The sequence below is a fragment of the Neolamprologus brichardi genome, chromosome 15 (assembly GCF_056152115.1).
Source record: "Neolamprologus brichardi isolate AB-2024 chromosome 15, ASM5615211v1, whole genome shotgun sequence".
Taxonomy (NCBI): Eukaryota; Metazoa; Chordata; class Actinopteri; order Cichliformes; family Cichlidae; genus Neolamprologus; species Neolamprologus brichardi.
Window position 1 is genome coordinate 9,731,563 of NC_142118.1, and position 22,198 is coordinate 9,753,760.

General features: G+C 40.1%; 1 protein-coding gene and 1 non-coding gene across 4 annotated transcripts; one reads left to right on the top strand and one right to left on the bottom strand.

Annotated features, from left to right (window-relative positions):
- Positions 1–346: 346 nt before the first annotated feature.
- Positions 347–18,845, bottom strand: ncoa7b (nuclear receptor coactivator 7b). 3 transcript variants are annotated; one of them, XM_087852107.1, is made up of 17 exons: positions 18,807–18,845; positions 17,737–17,911; positions 13,457–13,602; positions 10,087–10,157; positions 9,829–9,936; positions 9,437–9,535; positions 6,980–7,105; positions 6,469–6,653; positions 5,814–5,935; positions 4,522–5,085; positions 4,266–4,437; positions 3,856–4,003; positions 3,586–3,711; positions 3,317–3,469; positions 2,382–2,477; positions 2,208–2,281; positions 347–2,078 (listed from the first exon to the last, which is right to left on the bottom strand). In XM_087852107.1, the coding sequence occupies exons 2-17, from the start codon at positions 17,772–17,774 to the stop codon at positions 1,943–1,945; spliced, it is 2,364 nt and encodes a 787-aa protein (XP_087708233.1). In that variant the 5' UTR covers positions 17,775–17,911; positions 18,807–18,845; the 3' UTR covers positions 347–1,942. The 3 variants fall into 3 exon arrangements, with proteins under 3 accessions (XP_087708233.1, XP_006797168.2, XP_087708232.1); XM_006797105.2 differs by having other exon boundaries at positions 5,814–5,968; XM_087852106.1 differs by having other exon boundaries at positions 5,814–5,968; positions 18,700–18,816.
- Positions 18,846–19,211: 366 nt separating this feature from the next.
- trnae-cuc (transfer RNA glutamic acid (anticodon CUC)) lies at positions 19,212–19,283 on the top strand. Its single transcript has one exon. It is a non-coding gene; the product is annotated as a tRNA-Glu (tRNA).
- Positions 19,284–22,198: the final 2,915 nt, after the last annotated feature.

Consider the following 22,198-nt stretch of genomic DNA (forward strand, 5'->3'; position numbering starts at 1 on the left):
AGGTGGTCTTAAACCTTTGATCGGGACTGTATGTCAACATAATTTTATTTTAATATTCACAATTTTTAAAGAATGTTTAACACAATGTAAATTATGACTGACTTCCAAAAAGCTGCTTCTGACCTACCAAAATAATTGAGAATTCTTAAACTGCAATCCAAAAAGGTACGACTAAAACAATTATGGTTAATATTGTGTTTTAATACATAGTGTGTGATTAGGATGAGAATGAGTCTAAAACATGACACAAACTTGAAAATCTCCAAGTGTTTCATCTTCTTTAATAATCACTGATTGTTGAAGAGGTGGAAGATATAAACCACACACTGCCAATATTTTATTTGTATATATTTAACATTTATTTAATTTTAAATGTAGTTGCAGTGACAACACAATAAATAGATCATGATATCACAGAACACAGCAGTTTTGGATTCACAAGAAATAATACTTCACAGCTACAACACTGAACAGCCGACGACAACCAAGCTCAATTCAACATGAAGCGCTAACCAGCGTTATAGTGACTAGTACGGCAGGGATCGTTGTCAGTGGTGTCAGACGTTTGCAGTATTGCATATTCATGCACTACAAGCCTGTGTCAGATACAGAGGGCGCAAATGGATATTTTCATCCTGTGTTAGTAGATCTGATTGTTTAGTTAGTGGCATATCAATGTGCAAGGAAAAAAAAAGTGTATCCCTTTCCCATCCCTTTTAAGGAGGCTGGATTCCCTCCTGTAGTGACATTCAGTAACAATTTTACATTGTAGAAAAGCTTCAGGGTACAACACAGCACGGGCCGTCAATTTATCCTGCAGTGCAAAGTGACATCATGTTAAACTTCTACAGGCTGCAAGTCTCTGAACAACACAGACCACAAATAAGAGTCTACATTACTCATTTAGAGGCAGGAATTCAATACTGGCAAAAGTCAACAGAGAGAAAAGAAAAAAAAAAAAAGTAAAAATAAAGCAAACATTCTTTGTAAAAACAGAATGCAAAAATATATTTATAAAATAAGACGAGCGCACGACAATTATGAAATTATTTAATTAAACAGAACATATTTGGTCACTGCAAGTGTTTCCTGGCTCCGTCAGCGGTTTTTGGACTGGACACAGGGAATGCCAACATTGTGCGCAGTTGTGAGGAATTCACTCATTTCACATGAAAAAACTCAAAATAAAAAGATAAAGACAGCATTTGCATGACGTCCTTCACAGAAAGTGAACTCTTCCACTGTAAACAATTCCAGCCAAACTGAATTTGATGGCAAGTGATTTGAACATTTGAAAAAAAAAAAAAAAAAAAAAGAAAGAAAAAAAAAAAAGCCACTAAATATTTTCAGTATACACATCTGTACATTCCCCAAAATACAAATTATATTAACAATTATTTATTAACAAAGAGACATGTGGTATTGTTGGACTCCTTTTTCTTTCACACAGACTTAAAAATCAGCTCTTATAGGGATCACCTCAATCAGAATCGTCAGAAGATTGGCTTCTTTAGCCCTCACAGCAACATGGGTCAAAATAAACAAAGAGAAAAAGACAAAAGCAGCTATCCTCACCTTCAATCTCTCCTCACAAGCTTATGGTGGTAAGGCAGTCTGCATGCTGGGGGAAGCTGGAGGCTTTGTCTGATGTCTAAGGCAGCCAATGAACCAAGAGCAAAAAACATTTTCTTACATCTTCACCTCTGAACGGACAGTGACCCAGACAAACTCGCCAGCCTACCTGCTGAATACACCCACTTCAAAAACAGGCTACAGAAGACACAGCGCGGCCGGCGGTCAACATGGCTCCACGAGGGGCTTCTGAACTTCACTCACATAACATTTAGCGTCATTTGTGGGTAGCTAGGTTTGCCTCCAAGTGGTGCATAATAGAAATGGGTGATGTTTTTAGGGAGAGTGAATGTAGTTTGAGAAGATGGGTTTACTCGAAGGTCCAGACCTCCAGACTGTGGATGTTAAAGTCCTGCTGGGAGGACAGTGGCTGGTTGTTAAAGGTGGCACATTTGGTGGTGGTCCCTCGGTACAGCTCGGCGTCCAGCCACAGACCCAGCTGACCACTGCAGAGGAAGGCAGTACTGATTACTGACAACTATCAAACCCTCTACTGTCTCTACTCTTCTGTCCCAAGACAATAGATTATTGAGACAACTTGATGCTTGAATTGAAACTAAGGTAGCGGTACATACCCTCCTCCTCCCATCTGCAGTGAATCGGTATTGCCTTTCACAAAGTAGGAATTCTCCCCTGTCCAGCGGTACACCTGAAAGCAAGAAGCAAAGCAGCACAGCCACTACTGAGATCTTTTTAGTGATTAAGGGTGAAATAACCAGAGTGAGCTTGTGAACTGATTGGACGCAAACCTTGATTTCAGGACAGAAGCTGTAGAGGAAGGTCTCTCCTGTGCCATAGCAGTGCTCGCTCACTCTGAAAGGATGAGTTGAAAATGCCCCAAACATCTGTGACGAGAGTCAGATTAGATGTGAAATCAAGTTTCCTTACGACTAATAATCACATAGATTCCACTCTCTCAGGCCATAGCATAAATCTAATTAGTACATTTTAAATTAGACTTAACCCACAAAATTCAAACGCTTCGAAAAGCAGAGCAGACGAGCTTCATGGAGAAATTTGGTGCATCGCAATAGCACAAGTCATTCACAAGGTACTGCGGTCTGAATGCAGACAGAAAAACCAGCTCCGCCTAGATTTTTCCCATGTGTGCTTCTCATTATTATAACTCCTCAAGCATTTTGGGCAAAAGAGAAAATTCAAATGGTTCCTGAAAGATGAGAGTTATTTTGTAATTTCACACCCAAAGTTATAACATAACTCCAGGTGGCCTGCGTAAAGTGTTAAACCATATAAGAAGACAGGCAAAGTCTGGAAAGTAACAGCGTGATGCAGTAATGCCTTAAACTGCACTCTTTATATTGGCCAGCAGAGGGCCCCTTGTTTCAAAATGAAGTAGAAGTGAAAACTATGACCTCATCAAACACTCTTCTGCTGACTTTATAGACTCAGTAGCTCTAAACCATATGAGCATGCAGTGTCCATTGGTTTGGTTTTAAAATGCTAAGATGATGTGACTGTCACAGTCAGCTTGAGGGTTAACAGATATGAATCTATACAGGCAATAAAACACAAGCCAACAACACTGTGCTTAGGAGTCAAACCATCTGTTTACAACAAGTTATTCACCTCCCGATGTCTCATATTCTGTTCACCTAATGCTGATGTCACGTTCCTAAAGCTCACAGTTATTTAAACACTTCACATCCATGATGACTATGTCTACCTGGTTATCCATGTCTTTGATGACCAGCAGCACAGGACTGTCAACATCTGCAAGGTTCCTATACAGAGTCTTCAGACTGGTCCCATGTTTCTCTGTGCTGTAGGCCAGTCTCCATGGATAGCCCTGCACACGGGCAGGCAAACGACAGGCCAGCTGGGGAAACGTACACACCATTAGCCCTGAAAACTGAATTTCCTGAAATTCCTTTCACCAAGTGAGATGTTAAAGTGTTCAGAAAGCAGCCGCATGTCTGGATATTTGAAGATTACCTTCTCTATGTGTGTATCCTGCAGCAGATCACTTGTATCAATGAGCATGGGCAGTGCATCCATAGAGAAGTCTCCATCGATACTGCCAAAACTCTGCCTACGTTTAGCCTCATCAAGGGTGATGATCTAGCGCACAAGTACACAAACGGAACAGAAATGAGTGCAAGACAAAGGTGCTTTTAAAATGCTGAAAAAGGCAAACACACCACTGTAGTGTTAGCTTGAAAAAGAAAATAGATGAGGTGAGGTGAGCTGGAGGCCCGAGCATACCTCCCAGCTGCAAGATGCAGGGTCGCTGAAGAAATTATCAATCATGTCCAGCTCATCCTTCTCCACCACAACGAAGCCCTGCTCTCGAGCCTCCTTCCCGTACACGTCTGGGGACCACTGAACGAAGAAGGCATACAGATCGTCCACCCTACCGCAGACACACACACACACAGACGAAATCAGGAAACTGCTGACTAGTGTAGCCACAAATTGTCAAAGGAGCTTTCAAAGAAAAGCGTATGGACTTCTTTAAGTTTCTTGAAGATGTTTCACCTCTCATCCGAGAAGCTTCTTCAGTTCAGCCACAAATATACCATTAGTAAACCAATGCCCCTTCAACACAACTTTCATTACAGTTATTTTTGCAGCATTTAACTGGCACCAGGATTATGTAAAACATTTAAATATACCTTTCCTGTGGCACAGCAAACCAATATTCTGGCTGCTTTTCCCAGCACCCGAATGAGTGGGCGGGGCTAGAGGTCATGCAGGTGGCAAAGGACTTGCGCATTGGCTTCCCAACTTTGAAGCAGAGGAACATTGGTGGGTTTTTGCTCTTCTCCTCTGATGAGAAAAGCATGTCTGCAAGGTATAGAGAAAATAAAGAGTTTAGCTAATTCATGCTGAAATTTTATTTTAGTCCCATCGAGGTCAAAAATCTTGTACCTTCTATTGGAGCCTGCATTCTCTTCAGTAGCCAGGATTTCATCTCCAACTCATAGGTTTTCTTCTGCCTCTCCTCCTCACTGAGTTCGTCCTCCTCTGCTGGTCTGTCTGGGCCAGACTTCTCATCAACCTCTGAAGCCTGCTTCAGACTTTGCCTCCTGATTTGGTCCACTGGTGCACTTGTTATTTTATCATCAACACCGTTTAGCAGCTTTTCAGTTCCTTCACAGTTTGCGTCTTTGGTTTCAGTTACCATCTGGTTTGTAGGTTTATTGTGCAAGTCACCCTGTTTTTCAGCCTCTGAGGAGGACAGTATCGACTCTCCATCCTCGATGGAGGTGTTCTGAGCAACACCTTCGTCTTCCTCATCATCCAGCTTCCTTTGAGTTTGGTTCTTATGGTCTCCCTGGCCTGGACTCTGTCCTAGGAGTTCATGTTGGTCTCTGTTGAGTGTTCTGCAGGATGCCCCCTCTGCCTCGTCTGTGCTCCCGTTGACAGTTGGCTCCAGCTCGGTAAAGCCTTCATCTGATGGAGACTTCTCCGTCTGCTCGCCCACTGAACTCACTGTTATCAAAACAGGTTTTGATTCAATTTAGCACATGTCAGAAATTTTAGAAATCAGTGTCAAATGCCCCAATTACAACCCCCCTCCTTATACTTCAACATTAGTAAAGCAGTATGGGTAATAACATCCTTAATTTGCTGATTAGAAAATATCTAAAAAAAACCAATCACATGGTAGAGGCTCAGTTCACATAGGCATATAGACACTCTCTTGGGTTTACGGCGAATGAAAAAAGAAAGTATCCAATGAGCAGCAGTTCTCTGGGTGAAAATGAAAATGTCTTTAGGAGAATGGCCACGCATCTTTGAAGTCAGGAGCTACATGAGCAGAAGACCACACGTGGTGCTACTCCTGTCAGCTAAAAAGAGACAAACAAGCTCAGCAAAAGACTGGAGACTGATCAGACCAGGCAACATTTTTCCAATCTCAATTTCTTTTGCATGGCAGGGTCAGAATTTGGTGTAATCAATACGATACCGTGAGTCCATCCTGCCTTGTGTCAACAGTTTAGGATGGTGCTGGTGGTTTCCCCCCACACTTTGAGCCTTTTAATGTCAACTGAGCATCGTTGAAAATAAATTAATATTTGGTCTCAGGTTTGGATTTCAAGATTCGCAAGCTGCCTTTCATTAATGGGTTAGCTAATGAAAAGTAGCTTGTGTTAACCATAAAAGCAGACAAAAAAAGCAACCACAAGTGGACCACAAACACAAACTTCATATCCTACCAGTTTCAGAAAGGGTTGATTCAATGTCATCCAGAACTATTGGTTGTTTGGGATTCAGAGCTTCATAGCGACTGAAGGGGTTTAGTTCCTGCTCTGATGGCAGCTGTTCCCACTCTCCGGGCCTGTACACAGGACACAGATCCTGGGGTAGGTCTCTGTGAGTTCACGGTGTGGCACCACACACACACACCGCAATCAAGAATGAGGAAAAAACAAACAAACAGAATTGCGGGGAAAGAAAAAAGAAAGAAAAAAAAAAAAAAAAGGGAAAACAAAAGAAAAAAGAAAAATGCCCAAAGGAAATTAATGTGGTATACAACTTAAAAGTAGTAAATGTGATGTGAAACAGCAACTTAAAGCTTAAACAGAACAAAAAAGGTGAAAATGGGAAAGTAAAAAGTCTGATCTTGCACTGGAGAGAGTTTTGATTAACAGCTATGGAGGAAAGAGTGAAACAAAGCTAAGATGACAATCTCAGGAGCATGTTAGGAAACATGTAGAAAAGCTTGAAGGGCTCGTAATATCTTAGTTTGCAGTTTATTTCTCATAAAACAGAAACGGGAAGGAGGAACAAAAAAGGAGGAATAAGAATCGAGTTGAGAGGAACGGTTAGCGAAGGAGGAAATGTGGCAAGAGACACGGAGAGAGGTCTTACGATGGCAGAGCGTCCTTGAGCTTCATGCGCGACACGTCGTCGTACAGCGCTACAGAGACGACCTCCCCCATCGGGCAGATGAGGCCGTATTCCTCACAGCCGTGCTCGATCACCAGGGGGTCCGACTTGTGCGGATCAAACATGATGTTGTTGGGCGTCACAATTAACACGCCTCCAACAACACCCTGGAAAATCAAAATGCACAAAGAAGCAGCGAGATGGTGACAATTTGATCAAAGACAAAACTAAATATTGATGTTTCCAATTGCATTTTACTTTATATAGTAACCATCTGTATATAGTGTAGTATTTTGTACACCATTGTTTTCTAGTACATCTTTAATTCCCATTTTCTTACTGTCCCTTGTGCTGCTGTAACAAGGAAATTTCCCCCAGTGTGGAATTATAAAAAATTAAAATAAGTCTTACTTATAACTTCATACATGAGATGCAATAATTCACCAGTTTGGACATTTCTGCTTGTTAATCCAGTATGAATTTTCCTTCTTACCATGCCATCAGTGAAGTACTTGCAGCTCATTTTTATGAATTTGACCGTTAACGGACTCTCATCCTCAGAGCTTGGGGAGAGCTCGCGGCAAAGGGCTGTTGCTGACCTACAGTTTGGAACGCCATACTGAAAGATGTTGAAAGGCAGAGATCAGAGAGATTAATGTTGTGCTTTTATTTAGTACGGCTTGTTTCAAAGGTTTTCACATTTGTTTGACAATAGTTAAACAGCAGCTTTCAGAATAAGGTGGAAATCACTGTGCAGAACATTTGGAACAAAATCTGAGAAAAAACAACAACAAAACAAAACCCAACAACATGTAAAATAAAGACTGGATTCACTCCTGCTGATGAAATCGAGTTCTCAAGCATTCTACCTGACGTTTAAAAAGACCACAAAATAATAATGAAGACATTACTGTGCACAAGTCTTGAACCGCCTCTCATTTCATTATATTTTAAAAGGAAAATGATTAATAGGTGCAGCAAAGTTATTGAAATGTCCAAACATAAGGATACACTGTACATAAGTCAAGAACACAGTTTATACAATTCTAATGAGTCAATATTTGGTGTGACCACCTTTTTTCACCAACCGGCCTCAAATCAGTCTGACTAGGTGACCAGACCCCCAAATGTTACTCAGCACTGGATCCCTGCAGGGCTGTGTTCTCAGCCTCCTACTTTACGCCCAGTACACATAAGACTGCACATCAATCCACCCAACCGACCTCATTGTCAAGTATGCCGATGACGTTGGGCTGATCCCTAAAGGAGATCAGACAGTGTACAGGGCGAAGGTAGAGAACTTGTCCCGCTTGTGTTTAGAAAATAATGTGAAGCTGAGCGTCCTTAAGACAAAAGAATTCATAATGGACTTCTGGAGGAACAGACAGGTCCACTCCCCTCTAATTATAAATGGAGAATAGGTGGGATCTGTCTTCGCCTTCAGGTTTCTCAAGGTTTTCTGGGCACTCACATCTCCACCAACCTCACCTAGACCCACAACACCAACGTCTTGGTAAAGACTGCACTTCCATGTCTTGAGGAAACATAACTTGGACCAGAAGCTGCTGCTGGTCTTCTACCACTCCTCAATAACTCTCGCCCCAAAATTACTGACTTCCCTCTGTCACCTCTGGAAGCCATTGGCAGATCTTCCCGTCTCAGGAAAACCAAGGCCATCACAGGTGACCCATTGTGCCCCACCCACGACCTGTTTGACATGCTGCCCTCCGGTTGATACCTCAGGTCATTCAAGTCTCACACCTCCAGACTCACAAACAGCCCCTTCCCCTCAGACACCAACCCCCCACAGCCCAGCAGAGCCATGGTCTGAGTAACCCCCATCACTCCGGCCACTCACACATGGAGTCTATTCAGACCAAGTCTTCATTTTGCACGACTTCAAAGCACTTTGCAACTTGTTCATCTGCTGTTGATAGTGTTTTAGGCCTGTCACTTTTTGTCCTCCACTTGTCCATTTTCCTCAAATCTCACACTGCACACCATGCTGAGATATGATAAGCTTTCTGCTAACAGGTCTTTGGGAGTCACCTTGTTGTTACAAAGTTACTATCTTTATACCTTTAAAACTGATTCATCCAAGAAAATCAGAACAAATTACATGTTTTTGCACTAGACTGCTAGTAACAAAGTGCCTAAAGATATAACTTTGCTAAGTTCTCTTGTGTGTAGACAACACTGGTTAATCGCTTGAGCTAGGTGCCTTTTTATGCTTGAATGATGTACAGGTCACAGAGTTAAGAGGCTTAAAAAAACAAAACAAAAACATTCATCTGAATGGTCAGGTATAAGTGTCTGAACTGCAATAGGGTGAAAAAGCAGCTTGGAAAAAAAAAAGCAGCTTGAAAACGTCTTGATAACTTGAAAGACTTTAGAAAGGACTTTCTTATTAACAAAGTCTGTATTATAAATTGCTGTATGACAGATGTACTGCAAATACAAATACGCATTCTTGTGCAAAGTTTACTGTGGTGTTGCTTTTCATTGCTGATCTTTACACCTCGCACTACTGCCGACCCAGTGATATTGTCTTTACTGTTATTAATTAAGGGTAACCAGGGTTACACTGACTTCTTGGAAGCAAAATATAAAGAAAAAAAAAGAAAGTGGAGCAGCTCAAGACTTATGCACAAGCCTGTAATTCAAGAATTACCTCAAGTATAACTAATTTAAGCAAATGTAGTTATAAATACACATCTTACAGTGCATTAGCACATGAAGCACATGCTACCAAAACCTTCAAATACCCTTTAACAATCTTTTTGTCCTTAAATGGCCACAATATGGGTAAAGGTTCTGTAATTTGGAATAATTATCTCGGGGTGTATGGTATGTCACATGATAGAGGCTAAATTAGCTTTTTTGGTTCATGCTGAAGTCCTGTGTATGAACACAGTACTCCAAGTAATATAATGAATGTTGTTTGACTTACTTGTGATGACTTCTCTGACACGTTTTTAGCGATGGGATCAGAGGAAGTCGGAGATTTGAGTTCAGTTTCTGACTGAGTCACATCAGGGACAAACAGTTTCTGTAGTAATAACGGATAACCAATAGTTAGATGATCAGTAATGAACAGGGAAAAAAGCAGCATGACATAATAAATGGGCTAAACTTGTATATCTGCTTTTAACCTTCAGTGATAATTTTCATTTCCATCAAACGATGAAGATTCTTTTCATTCCTAGTCCACATCAGTATAGCCGATATCCCCGCCCTACCCCTTTCAAGATATGCGTTTTCAAAGTGTTCCTTTGTGGAAATTAGTGGAAAACCCGCTCTAACACATTATCCAGCTAATGCTTAGTGTCACAGCTTTCTCACCTGCCCGGGGTAGACACTGCGAGAAAACAGCTTGTTCAGCTGGACCAGTTTATTTGGGGTGATGTTGAACTTGAGTGCGATGCTGTTGAGGGAATCATCACGTCCCACCTGTAACACAAATCATCTCCTCCGTAAAATGTGAGACATTTTAAATGCAAACAGCTCAAAATACTACACAACGGAAAATTTCTATCTCTTCCCTTGCAAGTCTACAGCATCTTACTTAAAAAGAAAAAAAGAAAAAAAGATATTACTCACAACGAACTCCACTGTCCCCGGCGGCCTTGTCTTTTCCATCTTTGCCTTGTTGGTAACTTTACAGCCATCATCTGACAGAACAGAACAGAAAGAGGACTGTAGACTAAGGACGACTGTAAAATAACAGTATGATTAGGAAAAAACTTCTTATAAGAGCTATATAAATGGGTTATATAGGTCTTATAAATGGTTTGTGTTAATAAAGAAAAAAAGCAATGTTTCAGGGGTTAGGGTTAAAAAAGGGGGAAAAAAAAGAAAAGAAAAAAAAAAGGGGGGGGGGGACCTTCTAAAAAGCCTTTAGTTGTCTGACTGTGATTCAGTACCAGCTGCTCATCCCCTATCATTATCCAGCCTCAAAACACTACAAACACTGAAGTGGTTATTGTATATACACACACATAATATGACCCCTGTAGCAGAGAAGGTCCACAGTCAGCAGTTTCTTCCTGCCGGGAAAGCACAGGCTATTAGTGCTCCACTCCCTGACTGCCTCATTATACTGCCGCCCCCGCCATGGATACAGAGGGCATGAGTAAGCATTAGCCGGCCAGACTCCAGCTGCGTCTGCTTCTTTTTACTGTACAGAGCATCAAAGAAAAGGCCGCTGTCACTTTATTCACCGAGCCTGTACCAGGCTGTGACTGATATTATACTGTGCAGGACTTTTAGTCAATGGGACATAACAGTGTGTTTGTGTGTATTTCTTGCCCTTTACACTAAAGAATACCACATTTGCACTATGTATTACAATAAAAATGGCTTTTTAGAGCTGGCTGACCCACTGAACTTGTGACAGGAGTTATCATTGCTCTTTCACAGCCAAAGAAACCCAGCAAAAACATGCTACCATGACACGCACTGCCCATAATGGTTGCAATGGTCACTTTTTGTTTTGCAGGTCTTAATGGGTTTCTACACAACACAATGTTGGCCCACAGGATGTCTTTTAATAAAATCTGTAGTGTACAAACAGCCAGACTTCCTATTAGTAGTAGTAATAATTTTTCAGGCTTTCTGAAGGTCTTTCAGTTTTTCTTCAGATACTTCTTGCTTTTTCTATTCGTTTTCACTCCTGTCCTTGCACTTGACCATTTTGAGAGGATTTTTTTTAATCTTTTAAACTTAGCAATGATCTTTGGATTATTTAAGCATAAAACGACACCTAACTCATGGAATGAACCATTGTTGTGCCTACACATAGAAGACAAATTAAAGAACCAGTTTTAAATTTTATCTTAGGCTCTGTTTCTAACAGCCTGTTGCAAAAACAATTTGGTTCAATTTCTTTACTTGAATCTACAGTTGATACATCTACTGTTCACTGAAGCCTCATCAGAGCCTCAGTGCAAGGGTCATTTCTGTACCCGACCGAAAATCAGTGACAGGTCTTACAGAACGACTTATAAATTTAAAATTTTGGGTTTAAAATCTTTTTCAGCATGATACTGATCCTAAACACACTTTTATTGCAGTAAAAGCATACCTGAAAATTAAATCATACAATGGATCACGTCAGTCATGGACTGGCCTCCTGAGAGCCTGGACCTCAAGATTACCCAGCAAAATATAAAGAAATGATGGGTGGCACAATATTGTTTATCAATAATGACATCTTTCCAAGAGTAGCGTCAAATCTTAGTACTAAATGACATTGTGAATACAGAGTACTGAATATCATCTTTAACAGTATACTAGAACAGGATAAAGGTTATGCAACTTCCCGTTGAAAACTGCTGAGGTTGTTTTACCACAGAGGATCCTCACAGAGATTAATCAGTGTATATTGCAAGTGTAAAACAACTGTAGTTAAAAATAAATAAATCTTTTTTTAAAAATAAGTTCTGAAAGCTGTTCAAATTATGATTAGTAAAAGCAAGGGAAAGTTTAACTTCCTCCGTATAAGATTTTGTTATTCAACTGTAAAGCTGACATGCAAGGTTAGTTTTATTTGCATTTTCAATTCTTTACCCTCAAAAGATTACAGCTGTGCCACAAAGCCTTCTGTCAGCCAAAGGGCTACCATTTGTTTTACAGACTCCCATAAATCTGATTTACATGTCACACAACATGTTTTTTTGTTCTTTTTTCCTGTTTGTACAGCACTTAGGTCAACCTGTGTTTTTTTTAAATGCGCTTATAAATAAATTGACACCGATTCTGATGAAGGGCATTAGATGATAAACATTACTGAGAAGGTTGAAGGCCATTATATACCGAGTGCATTGCAAAAAAACAACAAAAAAAACCCCCACACAGAATTACGAATTTTTCAGATTTGCACTTGTAGTGTGATGCACATACACAACGAACATGTTGCGTTTGCACCATAGAAAAAATATAAATAAAATCAATCGAGTTGACATCAAGTCACGATGAGCTGGTCCTGATGTCTCTAAAGAAAGGGAAGAAACTGAAATTTTAGGTTTATCTAATTGTCCCGGCAGGGCACAGCTGAGTTAAAGCAGTGTCACGGCTGCTTTCGTACATATTTCAGGATGTCAGTGGGGCAGTTTGCCGTTGCTGGCAGAGTTGGGAACACATCTGAGGAGGCAGAGAAATCATTTCAGAGAGCCGACTGACCTGGAGCAGTGTCTAGCTGTGTGCCTGAGGTAAAACAGTATTATTTTATCATTTCCATATCACTGTATAATCATTCTCCGTGTGCGTTTTGAGCCATGAGTGCACTTGCTGTCAGATGCATCTGTCTGGTCAGATCTGTTTGGTATAATTTGTGCTTGGTTTAAAAAACATAAAACAAAACAAAAAGCGCTGGGAATTCCTCCAGCGAAATGACGTGGCCCTCATGAACAGCTGCAAGAGAGTCCGAAAAATATTTTTAACGCATGAAATATTCACACAGATTGTACGTGTTCAGTGCGTAAAGGGCTTAAGATCAGCAATCTTATTCTCCCAACACAACTATCCCAAGCAGAGATGTGCACACAGCCTGCACAGTCTTTATGTTAAATTATTCAGTCTTTATGTTATCAGAGGGTAACTAAAATGCCATGTTCCAACTCCATATTTGTATTCTTGGACTCCTCATCTTTTACTGTGTATCGGTGCCATCTGAGCCCATTCATATTCCGAAACTATTAACTCTTCTCCCTTCAAGCCAACTTTCATCTGATTGGCCAGGGTTTGGCCAGCAGGTGGGTGAGGCTTCTGCGTTCACAAGATGCCGATATTAAGGATGCCTCTTTAGAGCTTTGGCGTTAGATGGATTACTTGCGTATACAATGACCTTCTCATTTGAAATGTTTGCCTTGTTTGACATGACCATCCACCATTTTCAACAGGAAAAGCAGCCACTTAGATTTAGGGTATATTCCAACATTCAGAGAAGCAACTTGTGTTGTCACCATCTTACCTGGCTTTCCTGTTGCTCTCTGTAGCTCTGCCTTTTTGTTGGCGTCACTGTCATTTGGAATGTCGGCACAGGAGATGATTTCCGGATTCTGTTCATTCACAGTCTTCTCTGATTGGCTCCCCCTGAGCTGTTTCCGCCTCTTCAGCCTGATGAGATGCCCCGGGGGGTAGATCAAGTGGAAACATGGTGAATTTAAATCATACAGTTAAAACCATGTCCAGAACTTAAAGTATTCTGCTAGCTTGCAGAGGAAATAACAAATTAAACCCTTCAGAACTTCTGTTTCAGATATCAGGTTTACTGAATAATCTAGAAGAATAGCTCCAGAATAATGTGTAATGACCAGGGAGCCCACACTTCTTTTCTAGAATCGACAATGCAGCAGACTTTAACTGTTAATTCCTTCTGTCAGGGGTACTGCAATAAGTTTTTAAATAATGAGCAGCAACTTTTCTCTCCATTTACTTTGCTGCTTCAGCTGTTTTGTGACACTGCCTTTTCTCCCTCTTTAATCATTAATAGGCAAGGGAATCAAGTACACCACCTCCAGATTGTGTTGGGGTGCGTTAAAGGGGCCCACTGCAGTGCAGTGAAATCACAGGTTAGCTGTACACTTAAGGATTATGCTGGCTCTCAGAAGCGTGCTGAGAGCTTAAGTACTTTAAGAAAAGACAGCACCAAACTGATTCGTCACAGGCATTGAGGGAGAGTGGTTAGGCTGCTCTGCACAATCTGGGCAAACGAGAAAAAGCAAAAGGCTCGACTTAAGTGTTCAAGTGCTTTAATGGAAAGGAAAGATTGGGTCGATAAGTCAGCAGCCAGACAGAGCTCAGGCGCACATCTGCTCGCGGACTCAAGAATCTGCTGATGCATTTCTCAACAGCACGCCATCTGTTTCACTCAGGGGCATTTCTCAGTGCTCTCCATCACAGCCTTCATCTTTACATTATCTTCATCTCCTCTTTAACCCTTCTTATCTCCCTCTTGAGTTTCTAAACAGTGACTGCTTCCTACCATAATAAAAAGAAAATTAAACACAAAACAGACCCCAGGATGTTTTAAAGTTATTAATGAGAATGGACAAATTATGGTTTATTGTATAGTAGAAGCAATGAAGATAATGAGCATTCAAACAAATGCAAAATGATTTAAAGCAGCAATGTGAAACATAAGGCCCGACTGAGGGCCAGAATTGGCACAGCAAAGACTCCAATCCGGCTCACTCAAACACATGAAAGAGGGCATGAACAACAACAACAACAACAAAAACCCTTGCATAACACAGACACACAATTACTAATAATATTAATTCTCATATCCCTCAAACATGCGGCAAATACGGCTTCAGTCTATGGATCTGGCCCAGTGTGGACACAGCCAGTCTATGTTAGCTTGTTAAAAACCTTGAGCTCTGCTCTACTTTTTATTTTTTAAGGGCATTCAGGAATTATTTTGTTTTGTATCTAGAGCAGCAATGAAACCTTCCAGACAGCAGAAGGCCTCCTTCTATTGATCAAACTTCATAACACTTTTTGTATAGGTTAATGCAAATTAAATGCTTCAAGTGAGACAATCTGAAACAAAGATGCATGAGGAAAAACTACTACTAGTGCAAATACACCACCTTTTTTATAAAAAAAAAATAAAAAAAAATAAAAATAAAAAAAAGAAAGAAAGAAAGAAAGAAAGAAAGAAAAAAAGCCACAAAGCAGTTTATAGTGTAAAGGAAAATATGGTCATCAGTGTGTGGATTTTCTCAAAAAGCAATTAAAGTCTGACTGGTAAGAATAAAGTAACAGTTACTTTTGTAACATAAGTTGATATGAGCCTCTTTGTATGACTATTTATGCACAGTTGTGCCATATTGTTTCATATATCTATACCAGACCTTGTGATATTTAACAAGACTAATAATAACTTTGATGGAATTTTTGCCAATATTAAAGTTATCCCACCTTCATATCCTCATAATGCCTCAATTCAATTTGTTTTGGATTGCTTGGAAACAAAACTGTGAAGTGCCACATTATGAAGGCAGGCCTGGATTTACGTTCCATTCCACCAGCATTTTAATTTACTGATCTTCGTTTCCAATCTGACATTTGTACCGTGGCTGGTTAATACTGTCCCTGTGCACCTCACATCGACCTTTGCTCTATTTGTCAGGAAGCAAGGCCGCCGAAGAGATACGCATTACAGGAGTGGCTGTGTTAGATGATAACGCTTATTTTTGTTCTACTTTCTGTACAAACAGGCAACAGTGCTACTGCACAGTGTCTCTGCAGGAGCAGTTTGAAGCCTGCAACCCCCATTAACATCTAATATGCTGTCTACCTAATAATTAGAGGCTGCCTGGATTGTGATGACAGTCATTTTTCTCCATAATATAATATTTCCAACATAACCTAATCATATGGGGGAAAAAAAAGAAAAAGAAATACACACATGACAAATGGCTGGATCGCATTAGACTGTCTGTGTAGTCTTAGTGAGTAACGTGAGCCATAAGAAGGAATTAAGCTCACTAAGCTATAAAGCATGACCTCATATACACAAGATTAAACAGTTTTTATATTTTACTGTATATCCAATGACAGAAGCATTTAATTGTTTTACCTTCCATATGCATTAGTTTACATGTTTGTAAGGGTTTTTAAAAAAGAAAAGAAAATACAAGGTTTATGTTTTCTACACTATAATAAGACCGTTTTGTAGAACAGGTTAGACAAGGCAGAATAAGAGCAGTATTGTGCAGCGTGGGTTTTCCAGCAGCAAGTGAGCCTCAGTGCACAGCAGTACACCCGCAAAATAATGTTTACCCATCTTAAATCAGCCATGCAGTTCGATGACACACCTCATCTGTTCCGACGTCCGCGAAAGCAGGTGTTGACAACCTGCAGATTTCTTGTCACTTTATACACCGCAACTGCGGTAAGCCTCTTTCCACACATTTCCTCATATCATGTTTCACACGGTGTCAAAAATCTGTTACTAAAGTTGACACTACGTCAGCAGGCTACAGGCCCACGTGTGATGCACGACTGCCATTTATATTAAATAATAAATAAATTCTAAAAGAAATAAATCAGTAGCTGCTTCAGATCAACTTATATCCTTGTAAAGTTTGAGAACCACTAGTTTATCCTCACAAGAGAAAAAAAAAGCATCACATGATAGCTTGTATAGCTAAATCCACAACATAATATAAAATGCCTTTCATTGCTGTGTTTACACTGAAATAGAGGAGCACAGTGACTTGTAGTGATAGATGGCATCCTGTTAGAGAGACGGCTGGGCTGTAGGAGTGCATCATAGCAAAAAACCATTTATCTTTTAAAAATATTGTTTGACTCAGATACTCTGCGATATCAAGGAACACATACAATACCCTAACATGATCACCTCTGGGGTGCATTTCTGGCTATGAGCAGCTGCTTCTCAAACTTTCCATTTCCGTGGAACAACCAATCATGCAAAAGCCGGCTTTAAAGGAGGGTGGTCTCAAAGAGAGTAGTAACTGCACCAAAGCCCAGTATGAGATAAATAAGGGCTATATTGACATATGAATCATGCAGAGCTACCCTGGGAGAATCTTAGAATAAAAACCGTGCAGCAGGAAATCAGACTAAGAGTTACATTATCTTTATTCGATTGCTATGACTCAACTGAACCATTAAAAATTTCCAAGAGCACCAGCTTGTGCCTTCTTCACAGCACAGTACATACCAGCTGAGCAAGGCTCATTACTCCAGCAAGGGCACAGGTGTCTACAATCAACCAACCATGCTAAGCCACAGCTTTAAACCCAGGCCACAGAGTGGACCATGGCACTAGTATATTCAGTGTGTGAAGGGACATCTTACTATCACATGCCTTCCAAAAGACAAACTCGACAATAAAACAAAGAGGAAAAATAAAGATATTAGTTAAGTTACATTAAATGCACAAAGAGGGGATAAAGAAACTATTTTCTCATTAAGATTTTTCACAGATTTGAAAGTTTCCAACACCTTCAACCTATCAGTCTCACGTAAAGATTTTCATAGCTTCTGTTCCCTGAGCCTTTAAACACAAAGGGATGGGTGTGCTTCTTTGTATTGATTAACTATGGGTAAATCATTATTGTTCAGCAAAAAACATTACATCAACATTACATAATTACATCGACTCATTGAGCACCAAACATGGTGATTCACAACAAATGAGAGGCCGATTTTAGGAGGTAAAAAAATAAATGCAAATCTTAAGATGACAGCTGCATAAAAACTAAAGTCCCTTACCTGGCAAAATATCCAGGCTTCCTGTCTCTCTTTTCCATCAGGCCAGGGTCCTAAATCTGCATGTATTTACGTGCATCCATACAAACAACCACCTTCTTACATCCGTACGCAGTGTGTGTATCCAAGCGCGGAGACACAAGGCTGGGAAGATCACCTCTCACACGTCTTTCTTGTCCTGCAGAGTGAAGAAGAAACCGGATTAATCTCTTCATTCAGCAACGCTCAGTGCACTGCAAGAGCCCAATAACTGATCGCGAAGCCCCATCAGCTTAAGTGGATGGCGATGAAAGCATCCCATAATAGGCATGTCAGCTCAGTCAGCTGACAATAACGCGAAGAGGGTGGAAAATGGAGCGCTCGGCTACAAAACACAATCACACCTGCATCTGGTTAACGGAAACACTGTAAACGGTTGTTTTACTACTTAATATAAAGTCTGTTCTCAGCAGCTGATGTAAAGAGTCAAAGCATTATGGTTGTATCAAGTTACCGGCTAGCTTCAACGCCGTGGAGTTAAATAAAAGCGAAACTAATATTTGTAGTATGTAGCACAGTTTAGAGGGTTTACGTATAGCAGTTCATCCACGTGTAGCCTAAAGGCGTTACATAACAGGTGAGACGCTAACCACTGAGGGAAAGCTCAATCCGAAGCAACGTTACGATCCCATTTAGCCACATTCTCAGTTTTTAGCAGCCTGCATGATTTGAAATCCTCCATAAATGGTTCCGCTCGACAGCTTTCGGCCTCTTTTTACAGTGCAACAACGAGAAAAGATATCCCTGATGTGCTTAAACCAAACAAACAAACGCGGGAGAAGTGAAAGGTGCTCCAGCTGACAAGACAGCTGATGCTAATGATGCTAGTTAGCCACTTTGTTTACAAGACAATAGCGACCTGGTGGTGAGAATAAGAATATATTTGTCGTTCATTAAGCAAATTCGCTTTCTTAAAATAGCGCATACCTGTTCATGCATCCAGATAAACCTCTCATGCCAAGCACGGATTTGCAACGACGCCTCGAAACGCTTATATTTGACATAAAAACAGGTACCTAAAATTTCCCACATACCTTGTATGCATCCTCCAACATGGAAACGCCTCCTCCCACTTACAACGCCCTCTTGTGTCGCGTGCGCGGTAAAGCTTAGACTTAGATTTAGAGAGACTTGGAGCTTTTTATTGTCATTGTGCGTTTTCTTGCACAGCGAAATTGGGTAGCTGGACCACAAAGGTGCAAAAGTAAAGAAAAGAAAACAATATACAACGAGGGGAAAAAATAAAATAATAAAAAGCAATATATATGAATACATATAGCACAGACAGCTCACCTCCAATTGGCTCTTGGTAAGTTGTGTTAGCAATATTTAACTAGGCCGGAGACTAGGTTGTCTGTGCGTATATTATCATAGCTTCACCTCGAATCATGATACCGTGTTGACGACAAAACGTACAGACCTTCAGAGCTTACTATCTCTCCCTGGTGGTCTAGTGGTTAGGATTCGGCGCTCTCACCGCCGCGGCCCGGGTTCGATTCCCGGTCAGGGAACAGATACTTTTCGTTTTCTCTGAAGAAAACTTAACGTTCCAGTATAATTTATTTCGTGTATTGGTTACACAGATAATTGATCTTGATTTATAATATACATGTAAAGGGGAGCCTTCTCTTGTTAGAGCAAAAAATACTTTCACAGACGTCTCTAATGCCTGTGATTGCACGAGATGTACATTTTATTTTGCCACCCACCAGAAACTGTGCCACTAGGTGGCGACACTTCGCAATAAATGGCACAAGTCTTCAAAAGTAGGAAAATGGCAGCTATATAGTATCATATTATAAAAATTATTACAGACTAAAACAATGTCTTCCCTAAGGTTGAATTTGTCTTCATTTTACATCAGAGTCACTATCAATGTTCAAAGTGTCTTCAACCTATATTAATTTCTCAGACATATTGGTATTTGACTCGACGTACATTTGGTTTTAAACTTAATGGCTTTGTTTCCTGCCATTCCCACAATAAAGCTTTTGCCAAGTTAAATCCAACCTGTCTGAGTTATTAGTGAGCAATGAGACAGAGATAACGTTTGCTTGTGGTCCCAGAGAGCCCTCTAAGGTGGGACCCCAGCGAGAAGGCCCTCGTGATTGGACGGCCTGCGAGTTAACCAGTTCCTGCCTGGCTGTGTATCTTGGCAGTTATTTTGACAGGCGCTATCATTGTGAGAGACGAGATAAGTTGTCTTAGGGATCGCCATGGCGCCTGTGTGTCCCTCCTCCGGCCTGTTCAGCCTCTCATCAACCCACTCATCTACTTCCACCCCCTCCTCTTCTCAGAAGCAAAGGATTGTGGGGGGTGGAGGGGAGCAGGATTTGTGTTGGCAGGGACCCTGTGGCTCTGGGTATCATCGTCCCCTCGCAGGGCCATCAAAAGCTTCTTGTGACTCAGATATAGTACAGCTCAAAATATTGCCCACCATCTGCGTATACACTGTCTATGAATGAGGCTTTCTGATTGGAATCTTTCTCTTAATTTTCCTACTTTTTAAATGATGGATTAACATCTATGTCTCTTGTTTTCTCTCTTTTTCTTTCCTGATGTCGAATCAAAAGAGAGAAAGAAAGCAAAATAGAAGAAGACTCACAAGCATACTGTCAGAATTTTAAGCACTAAAAAAGCCAAGGATGTCCAGAAGTAAAGTTTTGACTCTTTACAGAGTAATGTTTTCAAGATGTGCTTCACAGACAGAGCTATAATACGAGTCTAATTCTGTCCATACAGTCATATAAGATCTGTACAGTAGACAGGTAGTTTCATTTCAGCCTCTGATATTAGAATTTTTACGGTACTCTTACATCAGAGTCAGCAAACAGCTTGGTATTATTACAGTGTGTGCTTTCTTAAAGTTAAAATTACTTTAAAGTTACACACACATACATACAGAAATACACAATCTCTGAGGATGGGCACATTGTTAGGGCATGGTATATGTTAAGGTTCATGTGTGTGGGGTTAAAATGAAACAGATTTGTTGTGCACTGTTTTACAAAGTCAGAGAAAACAAAGATAATATCTTGTTTCTATCTTTTCAAACAGTTGTAGGCACAAAGGTCGGAACCAGCACAGGCCTTGGAGCGATTTTGAATCATTTTGCTTGGACGTCACACTTCTAGCTTAGACTACAGCCGCTGATAATGTCAAGTACGGCATGGCATCAAGAAGACACAAAACCTAAACACTGGGAAAAGGATATGTCACACAAATGATAACTGATGGAGATGTGTGTGGCGTGTAATATAATGATCTTAAGTGTGTAAAAAAATGTGAATTTTTATCTTGAAGTTTATGGGAAGATGTAAGAATCCTGACATTGTTGTACCATAAACCAATTAGCTGTTAGTTAGGAAGCTAAAAAAAAAAAAGCTGTGTAAGTATAATTTAGGGTCCCCTATACAAGCAGCTAACAGCTTTGACAGATTTACATGAGGCCGACACAAAAAATACTCAGAATGAGGAAGATATCATGACTTTTCTTTCAAGAGTCTGCTGAAACAAAGCTCACGAATGTGACAGTTTTTGCTTTATTCAAAAATTTGAGTTAGCTATTTCAAAACTTTCAGTTACTGACTTAGTATCCACTTACAGCTGAAGAAGTTACAAATTTAAGATCCACATCTAAAAAATGTAACTTAGTTTCTACTGAGTAAGTTTAAATTTTGGAATGTGCAATTTTGAGTTATTTCGAGGTACATAACTTGAAATTCTGACTTCTTGGCTGAGTATCTTGGAATTTCCTGTTACTTCTAACTCTAAATTTAGAGATATGCAATTTAAAAATTTTTGAGTTATTATATTGAAATTTTTAAATATATTTTATGTAGATTAATTAATATTTTGTCCCATTATCTGCTAAGTTTAAAAGTTACCTAGCCAAATTATTAATGAAGCTAATGTTTGCCAGACCTGTTAGCAGTGAGGATGTTTGATTTAAAGGCTAGCAAACAGCAGCAAACACATGTTACCAACAGCCTAGTGGTTAAAAAAGTACTAAAGCCACCTTTTAAATGAAATTATTCTGTTTGTAATTGTAATTATGAAGCTAGTGCCTATGTGGCTTGTTAGCTTAGCTTAGCATAATTACTCATTTTTCCAGCTAGCTATACAAGCTCAGGTTTAAGCACAGCAGGATACACAGACAAACTGCTTATTTTACAATTAGTCTTTAAGATAGTTTAAGTTTTACTGCAACAATTAATAGACTTTAGCAGATACTTTTGTATTTTGACTTGGTTATCTCTAGGAAGTGGTAACACATTGGTAATGGATTTATAATTAATGGTACAAGCCAGTGTTAGGCGGGGTAATCTATAGACCGATAGAGCTGAACTATTATAATTAAAATAATAATGATAATATTGTATGAGTCATTGCAAGTTGTTTAGATGTAATTGAGGCACTCACCACT